The sequence below is a fragment of the Lepidochelys kempii genome, chromosome 1, assembly GCF_965140265.1.
Source record: "Lepidochelys kempii isolate rLepKem1 chromosome 1, rLepKem1.hap2, whole genome shotgun sequence".
NCBI classification, from domain to species: Eukaryota; Metazoa; Chordata; order Testudines; family Cheloniidae; genus Lepidochelys; species Lepidochelys kempii.
In genome coordinates this window covers 263758128-263780881 of record NC_133256.1, presented here as the reverse complement: position 1 = coordinate 263780881, position 22754 = coordinate 263758128, and the positions used below count along the sequence as shown (strand labels likewise).

The 22754-nt window shown below is 45.4% G+C and overlaps 1 protein-coding gene across 1 annotated transcript in view; it reads left to right on the top strand.

Annotated features, from left to right (window-relative positions):
- The window catches only part of LOC140909091 (solute carrier family 23 member 1-like), an 83244-nt gene that overhangs the window by 3931 nt on the left and 56559 nt on the right, over positions 1-22754 (top strand). Inside the window, exons 2-3 of the mRNA XM_073337594.1 lie at positions 211-363; positions 1956-2113. Coding sequence (XP_073193695.1) covers positions 211-363; positions 1956-2113 — 311 coding nt within the window. The remainder of the gene's footprint in view (positions 1-210; positions 364-1955; positions 2114-22754) is intronic.

Here is a 22754-nt window from a genome sequence, read left to right as displayed (position 1 = left end):
TTTTCACATTGTTTTTAAATGCATTTCTTGATCCTCTCCCAGCCAGGTTGGAGTTAGTGTGAATTAAATTACCCCCCTTCCCACATGTTGACAAGAACCTGAGAGACGTACACTGAAGTCAATCCCACTGAAGTCAATGAGAGTTGCAGGTGATGAATACCTCTCTGAATGAGGCTCTAACTGAGGAATGTTCCGTCCTGGTCCTTACAGGTTGAAGATGGAGACCAATACAGTGCCTTGTCTCAACTCCATGCCAAGGGCCTAAAGGAAAAGAAGACAGACCAGGGCAAGAACTGCAGTACACTAGTGTACTCTGTCACTGAGATTCCACCATGGTACCTCTGCATCCTGCTAGGGATTCAGGTGAGACCAGCAAGAACATGGTGGAATGGGGTGGGTGGAGGTTTATTGGCTTGTTCATAGCCCTGCTCAAGTAAAATGTGAATTAGGAAATGGCTCATATTTACTGGCCATGCCTGAAACCATCTGATTGGCTGTTGGTGCTGTCAAGTCATCCCTGTTTAAGTGCATGGGGTCAGATTGTTTTTGTTTTTACATTGTGCTCAATGCAGTACAAGCAGGCAGATGCGGTCCCAGACCCAGCGAGCTTGCGCTCTAAGGACAAACAGTAACAGACAGCTCATTGAATAATGCCAGTGTTAGTGTTATGGAAAATATCTAAAGACTCCAGGCCCTCTGTGACTCTACTACAATAAAAGCTAAGCAGAAGTAGCACTAAAAAGAAACAGTACAGCTTCTATCAGTTTATAGGACTGCGCGAGAGAAATACACCCAACTTGGGTGCTACAGTACAGGCCAATGGAGTAGAATATATGGTAAGATGCTTACCAATGATTAAACTAAGACAGTCACGCTGACTTTGTTTGGACACTGATGGATAGTTCATGCTTTGTTCATTTCATAAAGTGATCTTGTCAGTTTAGTTTAGACTCAAACTTTGGGCTCTGTAAAAACAAGGTTTTATGAAACCCAAGATGACTGGAAATATTTCCATCATTTTTTTTAATTAAAAAGATTCTAATGAAAGCAACAATTATTTTGGGGGAACTTTAACATTTCCTGCAGTGTTAGAATCCCAAACGTTGCAGCACCATACTAGTGCATGGGAAGCAGAAAGTGATGTTGACAAGGAACAAAAGCTCTATTTTCATTGCCCAAGCTGAGTGAAGTGCACAATCAGCATTAATAGTGAAAAGAAAATTGGATTTTAAAGATTCTTTTTGTGTTGACTAATTAAAAGTCTTTACACACACACATGTTTACTGGGTTTATTAAAAAGGTGGGGCCTGATTTTTCCACTTCTTTGCATCTCAGGTAGCTATTTACACCTATGCAAACACAGTATAAAACACTACCACCAGGGTAAATGAGTGGACAGTTCTAATCTGGTAGCATTTTGCACCCACTTTGCTGATATCCCCCAGTAGTGGCTTGTGGCCTAAGGAAGCATGAACAGTGTCATTAGGGATACTGCAGGCTGAGGGAGTTGATGGTGCCCTAGAGCAAAGCAGAGTGGCTTGAAACACACATTTGGCAGAAATCCAACCTGATACTTCCCACCAGTAACCTGCCCCCCTTTCCTGGTAGAGAGCCCCCAAAATAGCTTTCTCCAGACCCTGGAAATGTGCTAGTTCCCATTGGACACCCCCTTGGGAACTAGGTACTGTTGTTTCTACAGAGTGCCGAGTGGTGGTAAGGTGAGAAAAATGGATAAGGTCGGGACAGGTTGTTAAAGCTCTGACAGACACTTTAGAACAGCCCCCACCAGAAAATAAAACTTTTAAGAAAAATTAAGGTTATCAAGAATTAGTGTTGTTGGTGTCATTTGAGTCCTAATCTGCGAGTGGCTTTTCACCTTCCCACAACAATAGAATAGTTATACTGGGTAGGTACCAAGCCCTTTTTCATGCTGGTCTTTTCTCTGTGGTTCTTAGCATTACCTGACAGCTCTGGGTGGTCTTGTAGCCATCCCTCTGATCCTGTCCAAAGAGCTTTGCCTGCAGCATGACCCCCTGACCCAGGGTCACCTGATCAGCACCATCTTCTTTGTCTCGGGAATTTGTACACTCCTTCAAGTCCTCTTTGGAGTCAGGTAGGCAAAATCTTTGCAATATAACCTATCCAAAGGTGGTGAAAGTGATTTGGAGGCTGTAATTGCTATAGGCTCTCCAGTTAGTTAATTGTGATGTATGTTAATGAATGAGAGTGATTTGCTATTCCTGGCTGTTAGGGCATGTTCCAGAGCACACAGAACTATAGGGACTTCCTTTTGCTACAGATCAGTGGGGCAACGACTCATAAAATGGTGTTCTGAGTGACAGCTGGAAAGATAAACCCTGCTACCATGCTCTGTGCTCTGAAATGTGGAACAATACCAGGGACCATTTACTTTCATCCAGTACCGGCACTAGGACTAAATCACTAAATAATAAACATTCTCTGTACCCAGCAAAGACGACAAAAGAATTGACCATGGTTATGGGATAAGTTTGTGAAAAGCTTTCTCAGAAGACCTGGGATGTGGAGTAGAGCAGAGGGATGGCATGACGTGCACCTTGCAGGGGCAAAGTTCAACCTTCTTGATAGGTCTGAAGGCTTCCTCTTAAGCTAACGCTGGGCAGGTTTTGGAAGGGAGAGATGGAAATCATGCCACCTTTTCAACAAGTTGTAGCTGGCCTTGGGGAATGAATGAGGCATGAAGAAGTGGAAGGGGGAGAATTTCACTCTGATTACCCTTGTGGGCCAGATTGTAAATTGGTGTAAGTCAGCATAGTTTTGCTGACTTTAGAGGAGTTGCACCAGTTTCCACCAGCTGAGGAACTGTCCTTTAGTCTGGGCTGTCAGCAAGGGAGGCAGCTGCACTGGTTTAAGTGCTACTGTAGACAGGATAAAACCATTATCAATATTGCCTCAAGAAGATTTGCCTCAACTAGTTGCTAAACTGGTGCTGGACACAGTTTTATTCCATTTATTTACATTGAAACTGTTTTCGGTGCTGGGTTAGCAGCAGCCACTAAATTTTCCTAGAGTGGGCAAGGTCAATGGCTCAGTTAATGGCCACCCCTTGTGACTACTTCAGAATCACATTTTGGAAAAGATCCCTTCAGAGGCATTTTGTGGAGCAGCGGGAGTTTCACCCAAAAGAAAGGGTGATCAGCACCCAAATCTGAGCACCTGCATTAGCCTAGCCTGGGTCTGAGCAGACACACCACAAAGCCATATCCAAGTTACAATGGCCCAGATCCTCAATGAGATTGAGGCATCCAAGTCCTATGGGAGTTCCCAGCCAATTGTGGCAGAACTTGTCTGTTCTTTTGGGCACGTGTGGGGAATTGTGGGAAGGCGCTGGAAGACTAGCAGCACTTGAATGATTTTAGCCTGCATCATCACTGCAAAGTGGGTGGGCTACCCACCTGTGGCAGGCTACGCACCCAATTGAAAGCCTCATTTGTACTTTAGCCTATAGCCCCAGAAAGGGGAGCTAGCCCGGGTTAAAAGTGCCACCAAACTTGGGTAAGAAGGTTTTGCATGTGGGTGGTGCGGGGTAAGGGCAACACTCAAGTAAGAGACCTAGTTAATTCTGTAGTGAAAATGATATACTCTGTGTGTGTATTTTTGTACCACTTGTTAATCTGGGATTCCAGGGTGTGACAGAGCACTGAGGCCTGACAAGTGGGTCAGCACTCTGATCACTGAAGCCTCAATTTGTTTCCCCAGAGATGGCTGATTGAGCAATTAGCTAATCAGAAAGAGAAGCTGGGGGAGGTAAGGCACTAACTAGTTCTCAGCTGGCTCACCTGACAAAAGCCAGGAAGGAAGCATTACAAGGTGTGGAAGGAGCTCAGACTGAAAGAGCCCCTTTAGAAAGGATGATCTCTTTCCTAGGGCTCTAGTAAAAGGGGACTGAAAGACCACAGGGATTAAAATCTGTGATGTTGCACTGTACTGGTGCCAGTGAAAGGGTTTAGAATAAAATACAGACTGAACACTAAAAGTGAGTCTGAGTAGTTTCTGGGGGATCAAAGGATGGGGTCAGAGCATTGGACTGTTGCAATTGGGGGTTGTCCCGTGATCCTGATTCTCCCTGCATCTAGTGGTTTGAAAGTTTGTTGGGGAAAGCTGGGGAAAAGACTCAGTACCTGGGCATGGAAAAGACCCTGCAATTGGTGAGTGTGCAGCAGAAGGAGCTGCAATGGATGACGTAGACCTTCCAGGAGTGCCACCAATTTGATAGAGAATCCCTGATTGCTTGGGAGGTGGAGCAACAGTGGAGCCTACAGGAGTTCATCAGGGAGCAGATCCAGGTGCAACAACAGTTGGTCCAGAAAGTGCAAGTCCAATGAGGGGACAGTGGGAGTCCTTTACATGGATGGTTCTTATGCAAGATGGGCCTAACTGATGACCTTGGTGCATTCCTATTAACAAGTGAGAAAGTAGCCATGGCAGCTGGTTGAGGTCCTCCAGGTCGTGCCAAATTTCATGGGGGAGGGTCTGGTGGCTTATGTCTCCCTGAGTAAGGAGCAGCCTGGCACTATGAGGTTGTGAAGGTGGCCATTTTAGAGTGGATCGGGCTTTCTGCCAAAAAAATACCAGCGGAAACTTCAGGCTGCTGGATGGACCAAAGTGGTACAACCCAGGACACATGACCAAAAGCTGCCAGCCAGCATGTAGCCTGGTTTAAGGCTAGACAGTTGAACTATTGGGAAAATTATGGACCAGGTGATAGTGGAACAATTTCTCCAGAGCCTCCCAGGGAGTACCTGACTCTGGGTGAGCAAGCATCAGCCTACCACCCTGGAGGCTGCAATTAGACTCTCAGAAGAGTTCTTGGAAGTCGACTTTCCCAGAAAAGGGGTTTGCCCACCTATGTGCCTGGGACTGGGGAGAAGGGGTAGTGATAAGAACTCTGATAAGAAAAGGGAGGAGGCAAAAGGGACCGTCAGGGATGCTTGTGTGCTTTCAATGTGAAAGGCCTGGTCATATAAAATGGGACTGCCCAGAGATGAAATGTGGGATTGCAGAATTCTGCACATGGACTGGGGCTCTTGGGGGTGTGGCTAAAAGAAAAATGCTGACCGTCCCTATAAAAGTGAGATGGAGGCCTCAAAAGGGGAGAGTGGCTAGAGCCTTGGGATGTTAATTGATCCAGGGAGGTTTAGTGAAGCTCCTGGATGAGAAAGTAGAGATAAAATGTGTTGATGGGGAGAAGCCAAATAGCAGAGGTACCCCTAGAAGTAAAAGGAAAATTTGCGTGGAAGCAAGTGGGAATAGTGGAGAGAATACCCCATCCAGCAGTAGTGGGTATTGACTGGAGCATCTTCGCTTATAGGAAGAAACAGGGGATCCGGGACTCCACATGGAACAAAAAGGGGGAAATAATGAAGGCACAAGTTAGCAGAATTAGACTGCCCTAGATGGAATGAAATAAGCCACAGGAAAATAAAACCAGGCTAGGTGAAAAGGAAAAGGTAGAACTGGGCTGAGAAGAGAGATTCAAGCTCTGTCCCAGGGGGTGGGAAGTCCAGGGAACTAGGCCACAGCAAAGGTGAGGGGAAGAACCCAAGGGACTAGGTGGGGCTAGGAGAACTGGAGGCCTTAGAACAGTGGTCCCCAAACTTTTGAGGGTCATGCCTCCCTTTCCCTGGTCCACGCTTGCCCCCCTGAGCTAGGGCCAGGAGTGGGGCCATGGCTCTGGAGGAGGGGGGCATGGACAGAGGTAAGGGGGCCAAGGCTGGGGGTGGTCTGGTGCCAGGAGCAGAGCCAGAGCCATGATCAGAGGCCAAGGTTGGGGAGGCAGAGGCTGGGCCAGGAGTGGAGCCATTGTGAGGCTGGGAATGGGACAAGGCATGGGGCTGGGAGCCGGGACCGGGGAGGAGCTGGGTGGCGCTCCTTCTGTGGGGCTGGGCTGGGCCTCGCTATGCCCCCCAAAAGGTTCCTCTGTGTCCCCCTAGGGGCGTGCACCTCTCAGTTTGGGGACCTCTGCCTTAGAAGGAGGAGAATGGGCAAAAACAGCATGCCCTACCCCAGGACCAGGAGGAAGAGGCTAAAAAGAGTGGACCTATAGGATGCCCATGATATGAAGTTCTGAGGGCTGAGACACTGTTATGGGGGATCCCCTACCCTCAAAATGCAATTTCTGTTGGAGGAAGATGGAGGGACCAGAAATGGGGCCCTACAAGCCCGCCCTGGGGGCAAATGGGAATCTAAAGAGGCAAGTGCCTCTTGCAAGGTGGGGAGGGTGTGTGTGTGTGGGGAGGGGTGAAAGTCTGCTGTTAGGGAAGTGAGGGAGGTATGTGACAGAGTGCTGAGGCCTGGCAGCTGGGTCAGCACTCTGATCACTGCAGCCTCTAGTAGCTTCCCCAGTTCATGGCTGATTGAGCAATTAGCTAATCAGGAGGGGCTAGGGAGGTAAGGAACTAACTAGCCCTCAGCTAGGTAACCTGAGGGAAGGAAGGAAGGAAGTGTTACAGAGGAGGAGGACAGGGCTAGCTGAGCCCAGACTGAAAGAGCTCCTGAGAGATAATAATTTCTTTTCATCCTAGAGCCCTGGTAAAGAGGGACTGAAAAATGTAGGGATTAAAAACTGTGATGTTTTACTGTACTGGCATTGGTCAGTATCGGGTTTACAATGGCACTGTGGTGTGGGGTCCACACTCAGAAGGGTCCCCAGTGCCCAGGGTCCCTGACCCCCCTTCCCCCTCTCTGCTCTGAGGTCCTGCCCTGTTGGGCCCTTGGGGCTACTACCCCTTTAATGGCTCCCAGTGGAGCAGATTACTATCATATCAATGAAAAAGGTCCACAGGAATTAACTTGTATACACCTACAGTTTATTTGAGAAGGAATTACACAAGCAGTAAAGGGTTACATTAAGCACATAACTCCTATGTTAGACATTAAAGAACTATACATTAAGAGCTATACATTCCTCTTAATGAGCCTGTCTTTCACAAACATACACAAACGGGTCCTGTGCTAGCCTCACACAGTTCCTGCTTGGCAAACAGAGAAGGTAGTTACCATGTCTGTGGACAACTTCCTCCTTCCAGGTCTGGTCTATCTTGGATTCCCTTGAGGAAAGGCCTTGGCTGCCTGGAAACCCCTCTGGCCACAGTCCTACTGGAGCCCAGAGAGCAGAGTTTTGACTACTTTGTCTAGCAGCATCTTCAAGCACCTCTCCCTTTTCTCCTCCTTCTCGTCTCTCAGTAATTTACTTCGCTTGATTCTTATACTCTTTTTCCCTCAAAGGAGTCACATGTCTTAAAAGCATGCCCAGTGGGCATGTAGTTGTTAATTTTAGCTGATTAGTATTTTGGAAGGGGCTTGGGGTGGGGTACCAAACAAAGACCACTCCACGTTTACTCACTCATCAATCATTCGCTCTGGCTCTCTGCGTGGTGTCCTTGCTGTAGGGTCACTATAACCAGGTCGGCCTGTGCTCCATGCTGGAATTTTGTGCATGTGATATTCACTTTTGGATGGACCCATATTTACTGACCGATAGGTTCAATATCGATCACACACGCAGGCTTTTCCAGTCCTTTATCAAATCTGCATGACCACACCAATTTGGCACCATCCCAACAGTTCCCCATTCGATATTACAATTATCTTTGGTAACTGAATATTGCATCAATCATACCCACAATTTGTATGCTAACTATTAGATCATGTGTCTCCTTTTCCGGTTTCTATAAAACTTAAAGCATTGTCTTACGATTATTAGTAGCATAATTCAACAACTCAATCTTATAAGTTTTCCGCAAAGCTTGCTTTTTCTTTTATTGCTTACACATCTGATATCCACAACAGAAACATACAAGGAATAATACAGCAGTTCCAGAAATCCAAAATAGTATTGCCCATTCAACTCCATTCTATGTTGTTACTTGACATACGACATCATACCAAGCACATATTTGAGATCTTATTTTCTCTACAGCTTTTTCACCAATTTTATACTTCCGAGCAAGCATACTATATATGCATACGATAATATAGATATTATCAATTTAGCTGACTGTTCTATTTGGTCCTGTATGCCTTGATTAGTTTATCTCCACATCCCAATCTGTATCATTCCACTCGATTTCCCTCAAACTTGGCAATGTTAATCTATGGCGGTGGTTCCCAAACTGGGGTTCGCAAATTTTCACTAATGGCGGCCAGAGGACCCCAGGCATTGGAGGCAGCAGGTGGGACCCTGTTGCAGGGCAGACAGCCCAAGTCTCAGGGAGAGTGGGGCAGGGCAGTTGGGGCTGGCAGCCTGAGCCCTGCCCCTTTCAGCAGGGGAGTCAGCAGCCTGAACCCCAGCGCTCTGCAGAGGGCTGGCAGCCTAAGACCCAGGAAGAGCGGGGCTGGGCAGTTGGGGCTGGCAGCCTGAGCCCTGGCGGTCAGCGGGACCTGCAGCCCGAGCTCAGTGGAACTCAGTTGACCGGGGTGGTCAATGGGGTCCAGCAGCAGGAGCCCCACGGAGTGCGGAGGAAATTTAAACTTAAATCCCTGGAAATATTCATTTTTAGGAGGAGGTTCATGAGATGTCACAATTTAGTGAAAGGGGTTTGAGGGCTGTTAAAGTTTGGGAACCATTGATCTAGGGTGAGTCGTCAAAGGTTTTAGTAATTTGAGGGTGCAATTGATATTGTTCGTACTGGAAATGAGTTATGGCTCCACGAGTACACCACATCCCTTGGTCCATAAACCAAATTTTTGTTTGTTTGTTACATTACCCTTTTTCCTTTTGATTCCAACATATATCTTGGTTTATTTAATATAATCCCCACCAGCCATTTTTCCACTATAAAGTCATGGTGAGATTACCTCCTTTCCATTCCAAATTCCCATTTCCTTCTTTAACCAAGGTACCCCATTTCCATTGGGCTCCTAGTATTTGCTTCCATCCTAATCCAGGTATCCACCATAATCCATTCCCTTCTGGTACTATTTCATATTACCCTATTTCATTTTCCCGCACGCTGGCATATATTACCAGTGTGACAAAGCTCTGTCCTTGCCTCCATGGGTCCCGCGTTTCCTGGCAGATTTCGCTAGCCTCAGAGGCTCACTGTGACCCTCCATGTAACCCTTCTCTCTCTAGAGACAAGGGTCACAGTCTACTGAGCCATTTTAATCATAAGCCAGCGAGGGAGGTGAGGAGAAGTTATCCTTCCTTGCACAGTCTCTGTTGTCTCCCAGTCGCAATCAGAGAGCAAAGGTGGGGGGTGGGGAGCCTGGGCCCACCCTCTACTCCGGGCTCCAGCCCGGGGACCCTAATAGTATCAGCTATGGTAGCTGACCTTTTAGAAACATGACATGTACAATTCCCTGGGCTACTTCCCCCACAGCAGCCCTCACTTCCTCAAGCTCCACTTCACCCTTACCTCAGGGCCTCCTTCCTTGTGCCAGATATGGTGTGTACTGCTCAGTCTCTCCAACAGCACAACTTCCTCCCACAGCTCCTGACATGCACACTGACCTGGCTAACTGAGAGGCTTTTAACTAGTTTCAGCCAGCCCCTGATTGGCTTCAGGTGTCCCAATCAACCTAGCCTTCTCCCTGCCTTCTGGAAAGTTCTTAATTGGCCCCAGGTGTCTTAAGTGACCAGGAGCAGCTGCCATTTCACTTATCCTGGTACTAGGGATTTGTTTAGCCTGGAGCTAATATATCTATCTCCCACTACTTTTCCATTGCCATCTGGCCTTGCCCCGTCACACCAGGTACACTTCCTGTGTCTTTCCATTGGCTACACAAGAAAGGACAAGAGTACACTGACGTATGGTACATGTACACACTTGCACCTTCCAGGTATCTTGGAACGATTGATTAATATAAGAGTAGTAACTCAATGCCCAGTTAAGACTCTGGGGCCCAGTTCCTTTTTGGCTCTGTTCCAAGATATCTTTCCATTGTTTTCCCAAGATTCCCTGGGCTTCCATACAAACTTCTCCCCAGGATGATCCTGAGTGAATAGCCCTTATTTGGTTAACAATATCCAAAACACTTTCCCCCAACAATTCACTCAATTCCATCACAGAATGTCCCATCTCTTGATACATTATTTCCCCTTGTTCCCCAATATGTGCTGACTGCATTAGTTGCTTTAAAGTCTCCCTCATTCTTTCCCTAAGGGTAGAGAGGCTCCATGTGTTTCCCAATCCCATTCCAGTGTTTAGTGTTTCCCATATGGTATCTCTTTTGACCATTCCTCTTTGTAACCATCCTCTGCTACCAAATATTGGGCCCTGGGGGCTACTACTCCTGGATGGATCTTTAATAGCTCCCAGCGGAGCAGATTACTGTCATACCAATGAAAAAGATCCACAGGAATTAACTTGCATACACTGCAGTTTATTTGAGAAGGAATTACACAAGTGGTAAAAGGTTACATTAAGCACATAACTCCTATCTTGGACATTAAAGAACTATACATTAAGAGCTATACATTCCTCTTCTTTCAACATCCCAGACCCCATATGTTTTATGTTGTGCAATCCATTTAGAACAGTGAGGGTAATGAGTGTCAATCATCCAATCTTTATAAAAACTTTGTATCTGGACCCTTTGTATATGTATCTGCTTCCATGGTCTGGAATGAACCATTCCATACATTCAGGGGAACAATTGGTTACATTATGATGTTTCTGGGTCACTTTGGTTATATTAACCCATGTTTTACCTTCTATACTCCCTATATATGAGGTATGGCATCTTAAAGCACATTGATGTTCTTCAGGACATTTTTGTCTAGATATTTCCCATCCCTCAAATCGGGTGTTATGACTATATCCCTTCATCATTATCCATTCATTTCCTAATTCCCATTTGAATACAGATTCACTGCCATACCCTAATGAAGATGTGGTCTGGGTACACCAATTACATTCCCATTGACATATGTCCATATTCTCAGTGATGTTATACAATTTCACAGTTGCTCCTATATCTATGGCAGGAACCTCAGTCCCATTTTCAAATCAAGCTCCTTGAATTATACATTCTTGGGGTGTTTTGGTTCGAAGGACTTTTTCTTGGGGTACATCTGGTTTCCATAGTTCCCCAGTTCTAATATCGATAACTTGGGATTCGTGAATTCCTGACTTATGTATACAATTAGTTACACTTGAGGTCCAGACTCATTGTTTACTATCTGGATCATATTCCCATTCAACTACCAAAGTGTGTTCTTTTGATGTTACTTGCCCACCTTTTGTCAATATTTTAGAGTTGAACCCTTGTATCCATACGGACATACATGCTCTATCTGTTACTTGAAAGGTCCATATTCCTTGAGTGTCCTTTTTGGTCCTAAAGGGATTAACAGATTCTGTTACCATACAGTGCCAAACTTCTCCATCTCCAACATCTAGTTCATCCTCATAATAACCTTTACCAGGTCTGCCCACTCTTTCCAGTCTCTGAACCGAGGAATCTGCTGCTTGGATAAAAAGTTGTGCATTCTCCTTTTCCTTTAATTCTGGGGAGATAAGTGGTGTTGAAGCATAACCTTTGGACAATGCTACAGACGTCATCTCAGAACCATTATTTATTGTAAGGTTCATGCCAACTGGTACTGTGCCTAAATCTATAGTATCCTCAGCAATTAGGGTCTGTCTCCGAATTTCCCTTCCTGCTTTTTCAGTTGGAAGCGGTGTTATAGGTCTGCATCCTATAAAAGGTGGAATTAAGGTAAATGGACACTCATATCGGAATCCCCATTCTATCCTCCTATACAGATACTCTCCTGGTTCTACAAATACTACTTCAAATTTCTCCAAGCATCTCCAAATAAGTTGGAGACCATCTTCACAAGAACTTCTTCCTGGTCAGGGGTAGGTCCACCATACAGGACCTCTACTCCAGAGTCTCGTGACATTCCAGTCCCAAGTCATATATCTTTCCTTTGCTTTAATGACCTCTCCATGAGGAGTGCCTATAACACTCAGTCCTATTTCTCTCTGCTTTACCCAGTCAAGATTGGTACCCCCAATTCGAAGGAGAAAATCCATATGATTCCTTGGTATAAGCCCCCATTGCTGTTGGAATTGCTTGATCTCACAGTTTTTGGTTGCTTCTCCCGTGGACAGATAGATGGTGATCCAATAGCCATGTGGTGGATGAACCCATAGATGACCCAACAAAACAGTATGTTCCTTGCTTCCATGGATCAGTCTGTGAAAATAAACAAACAAAACACAGGCCTCTAACCTTATAGGTTAGTACATCTTACATGACTATATACTATTTTATATCTACCCTATATATTCATGAACTATTATACTTACTTTCTTGATAGATACAGTTTGATTTGATCAGAATGCCTCCATACATCCCCATTCGGAATGGCCACCAGAATGACTATAGGACTGGCAACATATTTCACAGGGAATGGTCCTTTCCATGTGGGTTTTAGCTTACCCTTACTCACCAATTCTTTGAGCATCACTTGGTCTCCTATCTTCCATTGGTACACAGATGGTCTTTTCTGTTCTTCCCTTTGTCTTCGCTGATTTTCTTGTGCCCAAATTTCTTCAATTGTTTGTACCAAATCTGTTATCCAAACTTCTTTCTGCCCATTAAGGTATCTCTTTTCTAGGTGGGAATTCAGGGGTTCTCATAGCTTGTCTGTCGTTAACTTAAACGGCGAGTACTTACTTCCAGCTTGTCCCAAGGCTCTCATGGTCATTAGGATTGCAGGTAAAGCAGTTTCCTAATCTTGACCTTGTGTTTGAATTTGCTTGGTCAAGGCTGCTTTTATTTCTCTATTCTTTCTTTCCAATTTTCCTGTACTCTGTGGGTAGTAGACTACATGCCATTTTTTTGTTTCATTCCCATCATCAATAATAATGCTTTTACCACTGCTCCCACAAAGTGAGGTCCTTGGTCACTATCTGTGGTCAAGAGTATACCCCATCTGCTGAGTATTTGGGTCCATAAAGCCTGAGCTGTAGTTTGAGCTGTGTTATCTGTTGTGGGGATTACTTCCACCCATCTTGAAAAATCTATGAACACCAAGCAAAAGGTTTTTCCTGTAGTTCTTTTCAAAGGTCCATTGTAATCCATTTGTAATTTTTGCCATGGGCCCTTAATGTCAGGTTGGTGTCTCGGTATTTTTTCTTTCCTGCTTTTAGGATTAACTTGGGCACACGCTAAGCCTTGTTGACAAAATCTGTTAATATGCATGTCCATTCCTGGCCACCACATTACTTTTTTTTTTTTACTTGTGCTAATGTTCTCTTAGCCCAAAAATGTCCTTGTTCATGTGCAAATTGGATTATTTCTTCTCCATATTGTTCTGGAGGTACCCATCTGGGATGGGTTGGATCACAGAAACCCCCTTGGGGCTGCCAACTGATGTGCCGAGACTACTTCTGCCCCTGCTTTCCTTGCCAGTTTGGAACTCCAGAGCCCTGCCTGGCTGTGCCAGACATGCTTGCTGGCCACAAACACAGACCCAGGTCTGAACCACGACCCACAAACTGCAAGCTTAATTGAAAGCAGCTTAAGAAGTGTTCTTGTCTTTAACACTCAGATGCCCATCTCCCAGTGGGGTCCAAACCTCAAATAAATCCATTTTACCCTGTATAAAGTGTATACAGGGTAAACTCGTAAATTGTTAGCCCTCTACAACACTGACAGAGAGAGATGCACACCTGTTTGTCCCCCCTCCCCCGGTATTAATACATACTCTGGGTTGAATAATAAGTAAAAAGTGATTTTATTAAATACAGAAAGTAGGTTTTAAGTGGTTCCAAGTAGTAACAGACAAAACAAAGTGAATTATCAAGTAAAATAAAATAAAACATGCAAGTTATGCCTAATACAGTAAGAAAACTGAATACAGATAAAACCTCATACTCAGAGGTGTTCCAGTAAGCTTCCTTTTACAGACTAGTCTCCTTCTAGTCTGGGTCCAGCAATCACTCACACCCTGTCTAGTTACTGTCCTTTGTTCCAGTTTCTTTCAGGTATTCTTGGGGGTGGAGAGGCTCTCTCTTTAGCCAGCTGAAGACCAAATGGAGACCCAGCAGCACCCCAAATTGAAAACTTCTGAAATGAAAGAAAGCTAGGAAGGACAATCATCCTATTTCCCTTAACACACTATCAATGCCTCCCTTATGTCCAAATTAATCTTCTGCCAGCTTACCTTTATCTAAGGGTATGCCTTCACTACCAACGTTACGTGGTTGTATAGTCACGGCACCAGTGCTGGGAGAGAGCTCTCCCAATGCTGTAAAAAAAACCCCACCCTCACGAGGGGCATAGCTGTCAGCAGTGAGAGCACAGCTACCAGCGCTGGTGCACTGTCTACACTGCCGCTTTACAGCGTGGAAACTTGCATTGCTCAGGGGGTGTTTTTTCACACCCTACAGCGAGAAAGTTTCAGCGCTGTAAAGTGGCAGTGTAGACAAGGCCGAAGTATTGCTCTCCACCAGGCACTAGGAAAGGCAAGATGCTGTGCCATCTGGGTTTGATAGAAAAGAGGCATCAAACTGTGTGTGCCATGTGCATCTTGATAAAACTACAGCCCAAATGGTTTTATTATTTTCCTCAGCATGACATACAGGAGGGGCAATCAAGATCAGCCTGGCAGAACATGCATGAGAACTGTCTCTGGACAGATAAGCAATTGATCAAAATCACATTCTCTGATCTCTTGGGACCAAATCCTGTACTCATTGAAATCAAAAGAAGTTTTTCTATTGAGTTCAATGGGAACAGGCTTTGACATTTGGAGAGCAAAGAACAAAACCACTCAAGCAAGGGCTATGTTGCTTATACCACAGGTATCAAAAGCTGCTGACTCGTGAGAAAGTCAGCAGACATCTGATCTTTGTCCATTGCAAGGGAGAAATCAGCAATAGATAAGGTTAGAACAGACTTTGTACCATATCCTATTAATAAGGCCATCTGCAAAGGATCAAGGAAATATGAAGGCTCCAGATTACCTTAAAGTCCACAGTCTCTTGGTTAGAATGTTCCCATCGGTATATGTTCATAGTCCAGAGGCTGGAGCAGGAATCAACAACACTGTTTAAACACCTTCCGCCCCCCCGGACCCCTGACCAACTTAACAGCACAATACATATGCTAATAAACTTAAACAAAGCCTTTGTTTAAATTTGTTAGCATATGTATTGTGCTGTTAAACCCATATAAAGAATGAATGCCCCTTCCTACCCCCAGTTCTGCTCCTTTAAGGAGCAGAGTGCAGCTCCACCCTCACTCCGGGGTGGGGGCTATTAGCGCCTCCCCAAGTCTTTCCGGTACAACATACCCACTAAAAATCTCTTGCAGGTACTGCATACTGGAGCATATCACCCGACTTGCGCTCCTGAATAGATCCATCTGTGAACCATACCCACTTGTGATCCAATATTGCCTGTAGTAGGTCCCCTGCTTCTTGCACAGGCCACTTGTACTGTGTCTGTTTGGGTACAGGCATTCATGTTGTTCCCCTTCTATTATTAGAGCATATGGAAGTTGTCAAGGCTGATTCTCCACTCTGGCCCGTTGAGTGCAGAAGGTGGGGGCCTGCAAGGATTCTAAAAAATTAATGCTGGCAACTCCAGGCTTGTATTAAACTCCCAAGGTTACAGCTTTTCTCTGACCTTGGATGGGTAGATGCTGCCCCCACCCAAGTGCAAAACCCCTTTGAGAACCCAGGAAGGAGCACTTGGTAATTCCTTCCTGTGGAATACCCTCAATCCCTTTCACCCCGCCTCCGGGGAAGAGCTGAGAGAGAAAAACAAAGGAAATCAGCTGTTGCCACCAGCTAATTAAACAACATGTGCACAAACCTCTTAGGACACAAAATCCAATCCCATTCTTAAAATAGGTAAATTTTATTAAAAACAAAAAGAAAGAAAATACATTTGGAAACTCAGGTTATTGCTAGATTTTAAAAAACCCACTTAGAAGAATTAAGCATCAAGAATAACCTTCTTGAGGTCCAGCTTAAAGATTACAAGCAAAACAAAAGCATTTGGGGTTAGCACGGAGAAGTCCACAAGCTATAAAGACATAAAAAGAGAGAAACCTAATCACGTCTTCCTAGACATTTCCTGATCTACTTACATATTTGGGGATTTCAAGTGAGTAGTTTCTAGTTTTGATTCAGATGATTTTTCATACCTGTCCCAAAGCTTTTTACAGCATAGTTGCTGCCCTGTCTGCCTCTCTCTGGAAAAGAACAGACAGACCAACCAAGGGGAAGTTTTCCCCCCAGTTTTAAAAAGTTCTAGCCTTCCCATTGGCTCTTTTGGTCAGGTGCCCACTCCCTTCCTTTTACCTATGCAGGGAGAATTTTTAACCCTTTACAGGTAAAGCAAGTAGAGAACCGCTACTAAAGGGGATTTTATAGCTAACTGGCTGGCTGGGTGCCCATAAAAGGGAGCTACCCCACCTTTCATTTATCACAGATGTAGTGAGGGTTCCTTTACTTTATTCACCACAAGCCTGCGGTTCTGTAGAATCAGAGCCCACTTAGCCAAATGATGATCATTTACTCTAATATCAGAAGTCTTCCTTTGCAGAATCAGTTTCACTGGGGTGTGAGCTGTGGTCACAATAATAGGCACTTGTCCTGTTATATATTCCCATTTTTATAAAGCCCATATAATAGCCGAGCATTCCAGTTCACATGGAGAAAATGTTGACTCATGCGGTGTTAATTGCAGCTTCCATAAGCCACAGGGTGTTGCTTTCCACATTTTCCTATAGTAGTACTGCATCTCCCAAGCTGTGCGATACAATTAAGTAAAAAAGACTTGGCTGGATCTGGATATGCTAATGTTGGTGCAGTCATAACTGCTTCTTTTAGCCTTCTGAATGCCTTTTAAGACATGTGACTCCTTCGAGGGGAAAAAGAGTATAAGAATCAAGCAGAGTAAATTTACTTTGTGCTCGCACTGATCCCGCACTGGGTCCTCCATGTCCTTTGTTGGACCGCCCCACTCCATGTCCCATGCCAGCATGATTAGGACCGCTGTAGCCTGCTTGGTTGCTGTAAGCAACCTTGCTGACTGCCTTCCAGGAGGAGTCACTTATTTTGCTCACTAGCTTTTCTGCCTCCTGTGTCATTTAAATTAATCTGGCCTGATCCAACTCCTCTCAAGATCCTATAAACACCTAACTAGGTTCCCTTAAACCATCATATAACAAATCCGTTACTTGTCCTTCCTCCTCATCAGCTAGAGAACCTGTTAACACAGTCTAACACAAAAAGCCATAACTGACTCTCCCTCCTTCTGATGCATCAGCAAAACTGCCTTTTTTAACTCAGAAGGGGTTAAGAAATATCGAACTATCCTCTGTACCACCACCTCTCTGTCGTCTCGATTTGACTCCATTTCAAGCTCTGCTAACATTGCCACCCCTTCCGTAGGGCCAGCACAAGTTATTACCAACTCTTAGGTCTCCTGAATCCAAATACTTTCTAACAGTGTATCCCATTAACCAGGTCAGACATGTTTTCTGAGTCAAGGGGCCTAATTGCTTTGCTAATGCCTGCTTCTCGCTCTTGGTCAACTGATGCGTTGTCTGTTCCAATACATAGCCTGGGGATTTAGGTATCTGAACCACCCCTGCCGGCTGTCTTTCCATTTCTTCCCCTGATTTAACAGGCTCATCCTCCTCATCCAGGAGTTCAAACACCAAACTTCCCTCTTGATCTTTCACCATTGTACCATCAGTGTTGTATTTAGCTCTGTATCTCTGTTTTCTAATCACTTGTGGACGCCTTACAGATATATCAATGTTATGGTATGTAGCTGACTCGCTGCTTCACTCCCATACTTTTTGCCAGACTTGGCTTTACATATTCCTCCACCTTCTCTTGTGCTTTTTCCTTCTGCCACTCCTCCACAGCTTTTTCCCATTCCTTATCATTCCAGGAATCATAATCAAAAGCTATGCTACAAATAGTTTTTCTAGCCACCTGTCACAGTTCCTTCCCCACTCTGAACTCTAGGCTACAGATGTGGGGACCTGTATGAAACACCCCCTAAGCTTATTTTTACCAGCTTAGGTTAAAACTTCCCCGAGGTACAAACTATTTTACCTTTTGCCTTTGGACTTTATTGCTGCCACCACCAAATATCTAACAAATATATAACAGGGAAAGAGCCCACTTGGAAACGTCTTTCCCCCCAAAATCCTCCCAAACCCTACACCCCCTTTCCTGAGGAAGGCTTGAAAAAATCCTCACCAATTTGCATAGGTGAACACAGACCCAAACCCTTGGATCTTAAGAACAATGAAAAAGCAATCAGGTTCTTAAAAGAAGAATTTTAATTGAAGAAAAAGTAAAAGAATCACCTCTGTAAAATCAGGAAGGTAAATACCTTACAGGGTAACCAGATTCAAAACATAGAGAATCCCTCTAGGCAAAACCTTAAGTTATAAAAAGACACAAAAACAGGAATATACATTCCATTCAGCACAACTTATGTTATGAGCCATTTAAACAAAACAGAATCTAACACGTATTTAACTAGATTGCTTATTAGCCCTTTACAGGAGTTCTGACCTGCATTCCTGCTCTGGTCCCGGCAAAAGTAACACACAGAGAGAACCCTTTGTTTCCGTCCCCCTCCAGCTTTGAAAGTATCTTGTCTCCTCATTGGTCATTTTGGTCAGGTGCCAACAAGGTTATCTTTAGCTTCTTAACCCTTTACAGGTGAAAGGGTTTTTCCTCTGGCCAGGAGGGATTTAAAGGTGGTTAGCCTTCCCTTTACATTTATGTCACCACCAAAGCAGATTCCAGCTTATTAATCACTTCAATGCATTTCTTATGATTTTCTTTTCCAGGTGGCTTTGTAGCCTGTTCAGTTAAAACGGACACAGCAGCTTTATATTATTTTTCCTCCAATTTATACTTTTGCTTTTCCTGCATTTGTGCATCAATATCACATTCCAATTCATGACAAGTTTGGGTTAAAGCAGCCATCTGCTGGACATTAACATTTTGCATCAGAGCAGTTTGCAAATCTCTTTTCACCCCCTCATTTTGCAATCTTAGCTTTTCCGGCTCCTGTTGCAAACTTTCCTTCTGCTGTTTCCAAATCTCCCGCTCCCCTGCAAACTTATTCAGAGCCTGATGCATAATCCACACAGCAGCATTTATCCTTTGTTCCCTCTTAGGAGTAGGAGTGCCACATATCTGATATTTTGACAGCATTTCATTCAAACACCCTTCCTTATTGTGACAGGGCAGAGTGGTCCCGCACTGGTACCACAGAGGTTAACGCTTCCTTCCTGGCAGAGAAAGCCCCACCCCGGAAGCCCTGCTGGGCGTGCTCCAACTGGAGACTAGGTATAAAAGCCTGCAAAGCTGCTCAGTCTGGACTGACCACCGGAGGAGAAGGAGGCACACTGCCAGCTCCTGAGGAGGGACAGCCAATGCTTCAGGATCCAGGGGCCAGCCAGGCTGGGACACACCCAGCGTCTCAGATGGAGGTCTTGACAGGAGGGGATGGACCGCAGGGCCCCCCCGCCCCCCCCGAGTGGAGAATGACGTTGAGGGTAGGAAGTGACCCAGGGGAACTTTAGAGACAAGCAGCGTTAAAACTACACTGACACTTGGCGTGTTGTGGGCAGATCCCCGCCGAGCTAAGAGCGAGGGGAAACCCGCCAATAGGCAAGCCCTGGGTCGGGACCCGGTGGAGGGGGTGGGCCCAGGTCCACCTACCACTCCGGTCATTGGGATATACTTCCCTGCCTGAGAGGGGGAAGGCTATGGACTCTGGCCACTAGGCCATACTGCCCTGATATGCAGGGCGAGTTGTGTGGACTCTGGCCGTTGGGCCACACTGCCCTGATATGCGGGGCACAACACATGGACGTTGACCTTGGGGTCCATTACCCCGACCAAGGGGCGAGCACGGGGAAACTGGCCATTGGGCCACATTGGGACACCCTTAAAGGGACGAGCGTGGGAACTTAAGAGTGGCGAGGCCCCAACACCCCATCCACCCCTGCCACAAAGGGGTGCTGCGGTGCCGGACCTGTCACACTTATACAGGACAGGAACAGCGTTTGGCAACCATGGATCAGAATCAAGATCTTCACATGCCTGTCTCAGTAAACACCTCTCCACCATCCCCGGGGGTTTCAGGACGTCCCCCTTTTCCCCCAGTTCACCAACCCTTCCCTGTCTGCATTTGCGAAACATCATCGACTCTAGGAACGACTAATACAACCCCGCTCACCGGTATATTTCCTTCTCTGCGTACTGTAACTAAATCAGGTTCCCCGAGCTAAAATTAATATAAGGCAGAACTGATTCAGAACAATATTTAAATTAGTTGGTTAAAACCAGTGATTCAGGATACCAAGCTCCTCAAAGGCCACCAGTTCAGAAAACAGTCTGATTCAGTTTAAAGACCCTTTTTCTTGGACATGATAGTAATCATCCTCTGCTACCAAATGTTGGGCCCTTGGGGCTACTACACCTGGATGGATCTTTAATGGCTCCCAGTGGAACAGATTACTGTCATACCAATGAAAACGGTCCACAGGAATTAACTTGTATACACTACAGTTTATTTGAGAAGGAATTACACAAGCGGTAAAAGATTACATTAAGCACATAACTCCTAAGTTAGATATTAAAGAACTATACATTCCTCTTAATGAGCCTCTCTTTCACAAACATACACAAACAGGTCCTGTGCTAGCCTCACACAGTTCCTGCTTGGCAAACAGAGAAAGTAGTTACAAGTCTATGGACAACTTCCTTCCTCCAGGTTAGGTCTCCTCAGCCCTCTGGTCTATCTTGGATTCCTTCGAGGCAAAGCCTTGGCTGCCTGGAAACCCCTCTGGTCACAGTCCTACTGGAACCCACAGAGCAGAGTTTTGGCTACTCTGTCTAGCAGCATCTTCAAGCATCAATTAAGGAATCCCCTCTCCCTTTTCTCCTCCTTCTCATCTCTCAGTAATTTACTTTGCTTGATTCTTATACTCTTTTTTCCCTCAAAGGAGTCACATTTCTCAAAAGCATGCCCAGTGGGCGTGTAGTTAGTAATTTTAGCTGATTAGTATTTTGGAAGGGGCTGGGAGGTGGGTATCAAACAAAGACCACTCCATGTTTACTCACTCATCAATCATTCACTCTGGCTCTCTGCGTGGTGTCCTTGCTGTAGGGTCACTATAACCAGGTCAGTCTGTGCTCCATGCTGTGCTCCATGCTTTGTGCATGTGATATTTACTTTTGCATGGGCCTGTATTTACCGACCAATAGGTTCAATATCGATCGCACATGCGGGCTTTTCCATTCCTTTATCAAATCTGCTTTTGCTTAAAGGGACCCTGCTCCCAGGATCCTCTGCAGTTCTTCAGCCATGTTTAAGTCATGTCAAGTTGTGCTCACACCATTCATTCAGCACAGCCAGACAAATCTGGCACCATTCCAACCTCTTCCCGCACCCCCAACGCCCCGCCCCCTGCTTGCTCCTCTCTGCCCCCTTCCCTCTATGTGAGTGATGGGCAGGGCCTTGTAGGGAAGAGGGCAAGTGGGGGTGGGGCCTCTGGGCAGAGGGTGGGGCCATGGTCCAGGCACCGGGACCCACAAAAGACTAATCTGTCCCTGGTGTTGGTGGAAGGGTTTGGAATAAAATACAGACTGAACATTGAAAGGAAGTGGGTCTGAGCAGTTTCTGGGGCATCAGAGGTTGGGGACAGAGCACCGCCCTGTCCCACTGGAATAAGGGAAAAAACAACCATTATGACATGACAGTGTTTGTGTTATAGCATCAAAGAAAGACTACAGAAGGGACAGAGATCCCCTTTGTTCAGAGTCAGGCAAGGTTCCCTAATATACTTAATGCTGAGTCGTTTTGGCTGCTTTTCAACAGTACAAAGACCCTTTTGATTCCAAGAGAAATCTGCTAATCACAATCTTCTTGCACCAAGCGGCTACTTCCTGGTGCATTTAATCTGGGAGATAAACTCTTACTTGGAAGTTTCAAGCAGCTCCCAGCATTGTTGTAGTGGCTGATCATGAAAGGCAAGTACATCAGGAGTTGGTGGGAGAGGAGAGAGAGACCAGTGCTCCTTAGCTGTGACTCAACCTTTGTCAGGAAGGAGATCATCCCCATCCCAATTGGTGCTGAAAAGATTGTAATGGCTGGTGGTTTTTGTATGGAAGATAAAACCACCCAGAGCTCACATGAGTGAGAAATATGTATTTAGATGGTGTATAATTCCTCATGCCTTAGGGCATATAGTGACCTCTAAATGACACAGGCTAGGAAAACAGTCTCCCTTGGTTGTGGACAGGTTATTCCATTACTGCCTATTCCAGAGTTTGAAGTGGGTGGTAGTGGATAGGTTTCCTGACTACCTGTATGGAGCCAAGTTTCTGGTACACTCAGACAACAACACATTGACCTATGTGCTAATATCGACTACGTTTGATACCACAGAACACCAATGGCTCTTTGCATCGTCCACTGATGACGTAAGTCTTTGGTACCAGCCTGGTCTGAATAATGCTGATTCCCTGTACTTCTGCCCTCTCCTACTGGATTGATTGAGGACTATTCCTGAATCTGGGGTAAAAGCCATGTGCCCACTGTTGGACCCAACAGACCAACAAATGACAGCACACTTGCAAAGTGTGGTAGACCAGTTGGATGCCCCTCCAGAAGCTATTTTTGCAGCCAATGCCTGCTTCACCAATTGGATGTGATTTCTCTATAGCAGCTGAGCAAGTCTGCCTTGAGAAGCTCAGTATACTA